The following is a 7,738-nucleotide window of genomic DNA, read 5'->3' on the forward strand; positions in this document are numbered from 1 at the left end:
TCCCTCCCACCACCCTCTTTTTCTAACCCTCCAAATGTGTTCATATAGCGGTAGCAAAAGGGCGTTCCGCTAGCTAGCTACTACCGATTCGATTCGAAAAGGGTCTGGTGCATTTTCGGTTTAGGTCTGGAGCACCGGGCACCCCCACGGTGTAATACGGATTCAATTACACCTCATTGTACAACGGTGTCTATAAACAAGAATGTTTTCACAGCTGATAGCGACTCGGGATACACTGTATCTTCTTTCTTTCTCTCTCTCTCTCTCTCTCTCTCTCTCTCTCTCTCTCTCTCTCTCTCTCTCTCTCTCTCTCTTTCTATCTCTCTTTGTAATATTAAAATTTTTAATTCTTTGAAGATATTTGATGAAAATAACTTTGCATATTTTTTCAAAGGCAGATTATCAGAATGTAATCGTAAGCATCAGTAAGAAGAAGTTTTTCGTTAACTTGCTAATTATAAGAAAACATTGCGTTGTTCTTTTTTCTTTTCTTTTTTTTAACGAAAGAACACATTTTTTCTATTTCTTCTTCCTTTTTTCTTTTTTATGATAGATCATGCAGTTGATTCAAGTAAACGTTCATGGTTCTTCATTAACTTGTTAATAAAAAAAAGAAAGAAAAATGTCACGAATTTCTTTTTCTTTTCTTTTCTTTTCTTTTTTTTTTTTCATAAAAGAATACATTCTCTTTCAATTCTTCTTTTCTTATGATGCATCATGCAATTGATCGAAAACCTTTCCAGTTGTCATATTCGTACCATTTGTTTGTTAATCGAAATACGTATGTTTCATGCATCTGCCAACAAGTTAAAAATGATTTGATTGTTCATAATCTATCCATATTACACACGCACGTACGCACGCACACACACACACACACCCACCCACCCACACACACACACACAGAGATATATTGATGTGTGAGAAAAGAGAAGTTCTTTTGGTCGTTCGTGTTCGAAAATGACAAGGAAATGGAAGGCGAATAAGGAAGGAAGAAAGGATCGACGTCGTGGGAAGGTACGCAGCCGTCGCCGCCATCATTCTTCTCCCGGAGAACGACGCAGGGCGTCGCGACGCCGCAGTATCGACGCACCGCCCACTACATCTATCCTTGTCTTTCTCTAATTCTGTCTGTCCGTCTGTTAGTTTTTCTCTCTCTCTATCTCTCTATTCGAAACATACTTTGTCGTTAAATTTTGTTAGACTTTGTCACGTGCTTTTCAATCGTAAAAAAGGTCTTGTACTTCTCATCGTTCTATAATTTAAAAAAATTTCATTAGAACCCAGTGTGATTTGTTTTGTTTTCTTTTTTTGATTTTTCTTTTTTTTTTTTTTTTTTTTTTATTATTATTATACAGTAATGACGAAAAATATATCTACGTTCGATCAAATAAAAATGTTTAATTATCGAAGGATTACGATAAGCGATCTTTTATTATCGTAATTAATAAATTGAATATTTTATTTTGTGGAAGAAAAGAAAAAAAATAAAAGGTAAACGATATTCATAAAAATTAGACGAATTTGTTGGTTTTCAAATATGGCGATATACAGAATTTTTATTTACAGTTTTGTATCTCGATTGTATATATATATATATATATATATATATATATATATATGTGAGTCGAAGGAATGTTGGTTCTTAATTAATTCGTTCTTAAAAATGATTATTTTCATTTTCTTTTCATTCTTTGTCTCTTTCCAGATTACGTTCGTTCGTCGTTTTTCGAATATTCAAAAATTGCACAAAAGTACTTTTTCCTTTCTATTCTTTTTTTCTCTTTATTTTTTTTGTTGTTGTTGTTCACTTTTACACGTGTCCGCGCAATTCGCGAGAGCGAATTATTCGACTCGATTGAAGTTGGACTAGATTAGATTTGTCTTTCTTCTCTTTCTTTTTCTCCTCATTGTTTTTTCCTTTTCTTTTCCTCGCGAAGTTCTTCCGCTCGATCTTCTAGAAATTCACGATAGACTAGACGATTTGATCTTTTATAAATTTCACCATCTTAGACACTAAATAACACGCGTTACGAAATCCCTCGGTTGTTTCGAGATTTGAAGAATTCTCAAAAGGATGAGGTGAAGTAGGTCGGAAGAGAAGGGCTGGTGTTGATTATTTCTTCTTTTTTTTTTTTTTTCATATTCTTTTCCTTTCCTTATTTTTTTCTTCTTTTTTTTTTATCTAATCAAGACAAAGATGGAGATGGATAAAAGACAGGAAGGAAATGAAAGAGAATTCTTTACTCGTAAGTCGTTCCGGTTTTTGCTGTTCTCGGATCTTCAGGCGTCCAAACCTTAGCATACATAGTACCATTCGACGAAACGTCCGATTCTCTTGACCAGGAAAGAGAATGAGAGATAAAGGGATTGCCACCGCTTCCTGAAATAATGTAATTGATGATATTATTTCCCATTAGAAATTTCCATTGTAACAACGTATTAAAAATAATTACATAATATCACCGAATCTAATGGATAATAATAATAAGTGTTATTTAATGTATATCAATATAGTTAGGTCGTTAACGTCATAATTCAAAGTAACACATTCAAAGTTCGTCGTGAAATGATTTATGATTGCCCTATCACGAAAATAACACACTAGGATTTCTATTCGTTTCCTGTATGCGACCAGATATTCTATATTCGTTATATATTTCACACAGGTGTCACACTTGTATAACGATATAGAAATAATAGACTGAATTTTTAGTGAACAGTCAGATATATCCAATCGTTTATTCTAGACACGAGTTAATCCAGTAGATGTCTTGTATTCTTGAACGCTTTTCGATGTCATCGAAATTATCTCTTTTTTTCTAATTTTTTATTTTACAAACGTTCAAAAAAATTCATCCAAAAAAAAAAAAAAAGGGAAATCTTTTCTATAACAATGATCGTTCTTTCTTTTGGATGACATAGAAAAAAGAAAAAATAAATAAAAAAACAAATAAAAATTAGGATAAGTCGATTGGATCCAATCATAATTGGCCTCACCACGAACTATGATCTTCTTGGTGTCATCTCGTCCAGAACACCTTGAATGACCACCGTTTCCCGTTAGAGGGTCGTTTCCTTTGTCAGCACGAACAAGTTCATTGAGGAACTTTATATAACCAATGGCCAGTTTTAAAGTGTCGACCTTCGATAACCTCTTCTCGTAGGGCAATGTAGGTATATGAGCCCTTAAACCTTCGAACGCGTCGTTTATGTTCTGCATACGTCGCCTCTCACGCATGTTTGCAGCCTGTCGTTGTTGAACAGCCTGCCTTGGACATTTCCCACCGACACCGTTTCGTCTGCTGCCACGACTTCGGCTTCTGCTTCGTCTAAATCAACGATTGATCAATCATCGATCATCATATTTCAAAATCCAGAATCGTAGGAATCATTTAACGTCTCTAAAATAATCTTTCGCTTATCATTTTTCAACATACATTTAACCGTTCGTCCTAAACGATCTAATTTGTTAATCTAAATTAGTTTCAATCTGTATGATCTATTTTATTGTGACAAATATATTCTAATTACACCGATGATATTCCTATCGTATGTTAATACATAAAGATTTATCGATCGACTGGCGATAATGAAATTAATATTTAACGTTAAACGTTATAATGTATACTGTGTAAATAATTTTCATTAATTTCCATATTGGATAAATTAGTTATATATATTCCTTCGTATCTAACAAACATATATATATATATATATAATTTTCTTCAAACAAACGTGAGAATAATCATATACGTATCTTTATAACATGCAAATGATACGAAATTGAACGTGATCGCATAAATATATAAAAACGATTGATAATGATTGATCGTTTAACAATATGCTTCGAGATAGGAAGATACTCCTCATCATCGTAACAACGATTCTTAAATATACTTATTACAACTTACTCTCTCGCATGATTCTCTTGATCGCTGCTGTAGACGCTCTCGTTGTCACTGCTGTTCTCATCGTAAGGATAAACGTCGCTACCGCTTGTACTTCCGGTACTACCGGAAGGATGCGACGGTAATTGCGATGGAATCGTTGGTAGGCTAGCCGTCGTTGGTGTACCATAATGAGCAGGCAAAGCTGGAATCGCTGGATTACCAAGAAAACTATGTGCCTCGTACATATATTGACGATTCATTATGTCCAATTCTAGATTGTCCATGGAATACATTTTTCCTAATTTTTGTTTCCTCGTCCTTCTTCCTTTTTTTTTTTTTTCTTTTTATAATTCACCAGTTCAAAATCAAACGATCCTTTCTCGTCTCGTGAAATCAATCAAACTTTCTTATGATATTCGCTCTTTTCCATCTTCCTCTTTTATTCTTTTCTCTTTCTTCTTTTATTTTACATCTACATCCCTGATTATTATAAAAATCTCATGGAGCATTAGAAGAGATTAGAATATATAGACCGTCTTTTCGTTCGTGTTCGAGTACTCAGGAATTCGAAATCCTTTAACATCCATCGCGATCACGATCAAAGGATCTCGGATGCACATCCACATAAATATACACACATCCACACACACACACACATGCGCGCACAAGACATGGATAAAAACGAATAGTTAGAGAGACACGTGTCAAGGCAATCCCAACGCGTGTCAGGAAATATTTCTAAACACCGACACGTGTCCCTTACCAACAACCTTAGGACACGCGTCCTGAATTATTTGATTTGTCGAATCGACACTCGCCGTCGACTTTATTTTACTCGCTATCATTCGCCGTCGTACTTATCCCGGCGTCCATCTTTTTTACACCTTCGAACCTAATCCCGTCGTCCATTGCCAGTTATAACCAATACAACTTTGACAAATCAATTAAAACTAAATCAATTACGATCGTTCGATTATTTTCTTACGTATTATCGTAGACAATTCTCTTGGACGTAAAATATGATTCGTAATTCTTTTCGATATTAAAAAAAAAAAGATTCCTCCTTCCCGCACGGTTTCTTCAATCGATCGTTTTCGCATATTCTATTGTTTCCATTCTTTCACGTGCCTTTTCACTTATAATTTTTGTCTTTTTCTTTTCACGATCGTCCCTTTTTCCCACCTTCGAAGAATCTCTTTTTTCTTCTTCTTCTTCTTCTTCTTCTTCTTCTTCTTTTTTATCGATGTTAAAATATTTCGAGGTAATCGGTTGATCCGTTTGGCAGAAAGAAAAAAACAAAAGAAAAGAAAATATATTTGTTTAATTCGCGTATCGTATAGTACGATGACCACTCTCGACTTCCGATCGCGTAACTGAAATCGTGAAAAGCGAGAGGAAGGCGGAAGCCATGCTCTCCCCTGTTTCCGTCTCTCTCTGTTCTCTAGATATTGGTTGGGGTTGAAAGCCCAGGCACGACCCCCATTCGTCGCGAGGCATAGAACGCGGGGGTAGTAGACGGAGCATGCCTCTACCACCACCCCCCTCCTCCGTTCCCGTTGCTGGGGGCAGCGGTGCCGCCTCTTCATCGATCTGATAAGGAGCACTGTAATTCGTGTTTCCATGATATATTTCACTCTCTCTCTTTCTCTCTCTCTCTCTCTCTCTCTCTCTCTCTGTCTGTCTGTCTCTGTCTCTCTCTATCTTTCTGTCTCTTTCCGTCTCTCTCTCTCTTTTTCTTTTTCTCTTTCTCTCTCTCTCCATGTATACGTACACATATATGTATCCGTATATACTTTTGTATCTCTATATGTCCAGTTATATACCTACAGAACTATTCTCAGAGAGATGTCGTAAAATTTGCGATCAAATTTACAAAATTTGTAGTACATATTAAAATATTTAAATGAAAAATTTCTGTTGATTCGATGCAGTTTAAATCTTAAATTACTTTTTTTCTTGATATAGTGTTGAATCGAATAGAGGAAGTATTGTAGAATTAGTATCGAAGATTAATCATTTCAGCGTGGAGTTATGAAAGGCGATTGTGATGACGTTGGATTTAATTTTGATTTTCTTTTTTTTATCTTTTTTGTTTTATTGGCGGTGTATTTGGGATTTATGGTGAAAGAAGATACAAATAAAGGATGAATATATATATATGTATGTATATATGTATATGTAAATATATATATAAAGAAAAAAGTAATAACGTTTCTCGTAAATATAGTTTTCGATGTTACTCTAATCTAGTTTGTCCTTTTTAACAATTTTCCATATAACTACTTACATTATAGGTAATAACGTAGTAGGTACTTACATTTAAATTTACAAAAGACGATAAAATGACTAGTTAGATATACGACATTAGATCGATCGTAAAAAGAGCATAGTTAACCTTGATTCCTCAGTGAAACGAGACGAAGGAGATTTAAATAATTCAATGACTATATCGCCAACTTTTTCTTTATTTCTAACTTTTCATCAAAGAATCTCTCGATCTTTCGATCAAATTATTTCGATTAAATATATATATATATATATATATATATATATATATATATATACAGTTGCAGTTATCAAACTGCAATTATCACTCGATATCATTTTTATTTAATCGATCAATATTTTTTATTAATTAATCGTTAAATATTTTATATTAGTATAAATAATATTAAATGTCAGAATCGTATCGATTACATGTATTTAATGATATTTTCAATTATTTATAAATATCGAAAGTATTAATTTGAAATAATTACTTACTTACACGTATAAAAGAAAAATTCTGATCGAATAAATTCGACGCGTTGTATTTTGTAATCGTGCAATGACGTAGCTTCGTTAAAAATATATCAACCAATCATAGATAATTGTATAGAGTAGGAAAATCAGATAGTACAGTATGTACCTGTATTCACAACCGCATAATTATAGGTTCCTCGGTTCGGGCCAAATGTCGCCGAAATACTTAACTCTCGGCAACCCTTACGCAATGTTTTCACTGCACGCGTCACGCACGTGCCCTTTTCACGTTTATTCCACTTGGATAGATTAGTACTGATTTCCTTTGTTGCTCCATTCGCTGTTTTTGTATAATAATTGGCCTCATTCGTGTATAATTCATTTGTCTTATGTTCGTGTATCGTTGTCTTTTCCTTTTCTTGCTTTTTTTCCTTTTTATTTTTTAAGAACAGAACTCGAAAAAAAAAGTCGCAACGATATCTTCATTTTTAATAGATAAAGAAACGTACCAAAAGGTTCCAGAATTTTTTTTAATCTTTTAAAAATTGATTGAAGAGCTCTTTTAGGCTGATGTTTCTTTTTTTTTTCTTTTTTTTTTTTTTTCTTGTAAATCGTAAAACTATAAACTTGACCCTATAAATACCAGTTTAATTACGAGATTTAAGAAAAAGATCACAGAGAAACTTTTGACTCATCCTTTACATAAATCGTATAAAATTAGAAGTATCCATGTATCATGACTTTTGATCGAAATCATATTGTACGTTTTTAACTACTAATAATATAATAGATACAATAAAATAATGAATTTAACTCAAGCTATATCGTACTACGTAACGATAAATTGAAGACAATCGTTTTGGTTCGTAGGTCATTAAAATTGGACGATTAAAACGGAGGATGTGAGAGGAATCCAGATACCTTTCACAAATGAACCTTTCACCTTTCCTATGTGGGAGAATCGTGGAATGAATTATTATCGTTCCATCTGTGACCGATCCACTTTTGGGAAAAAAAAATCGTCAGAAACGTTGAATCGATTCCCACGTATTATATATTTCTACAATACCATGGTTATTATATTGGTATCGTTTTGGATAGAT

General features: G+C 33.7%; 1 protein-coding gene across 2 annotated transcripts; it reads right to left on the reverse strand.

Annotated features, from left to right (window-relative positions):
• Positions 1–1,832: 1,832 nt before the first annotated feature.
• Positions 1,833–4,940, reverse strand: LOC122629117 (pancreas transcription factor 1 subunit alpha). 2 transcript variants are annotated; one of them, XM_043812175.1, is made up of 3 exons: positions 3,915–4,940; positions 3,004–3,332; positions 1,833–2,383 (listed from the first exon to the last, which is right to left on the reverse strand). In XM_043812175.1, the coding sequence occupies exons 1-3, from the start codon at positions 4,184–4,186 to the stop codon at positions 2,244–2,246; spliced, it is 741 nt and encodes a 246-aa protein (XP_043668110.1). In that variant the 5' UTR covers positions 4,187–4,940; the 3' UTR covers positions 1,833–2,243. The 2 variants fall into 2 exon arrangements, with proteins under 2 accessions (XP_043668110.1, XP_043668109.1); XM_043812174.1 differs by having other exon boundaries at positions 3,001–3,332.
• Between the last annotated feature and the right edge of the window lie 2,798 nt (positions 4,941–7,738).

This window comes from Vespula pensylvanica, chromosome 5, assembly GCF_014466175.1.
Source record: "Vespula pensylvanica isolate Volc-1 chromosome 5, ASM1446617v1, whole genome shotgun sequence".
Classification (NCBI taxonomy): domain Eukaryota; kingdom Metazoa; phylum Arthropoda; class Insecta; order Hymenoptera; family Vespidae; genus Vespula; species Vespula pensylvanica.

Bases quoted from the DNA above. Each gene is read 5' to 3' on its own strand.
- LOC122629117 (XM_043812174.1), bottom strand. From the start codon at position 4,186: ATGTATTCCATGGACAATCTAGAATTGGACATAATGAATCGTCAATAT. The intron at 3,333-3,914 runs GTAAGTTGTAAT...TCGTTGATTTAG, and splicing joins CAAGAGAATCATGCGAGAGA to ACGAAGCAGAAGCCGAAGTC. The intron at 2,384-3,000 runs GTGAGGCCAATT...ACATTATTTCAG, and splicing joins CAAGAAGATCATAGTTCGTG to GAAGCGGTGGCAATCCCTTT.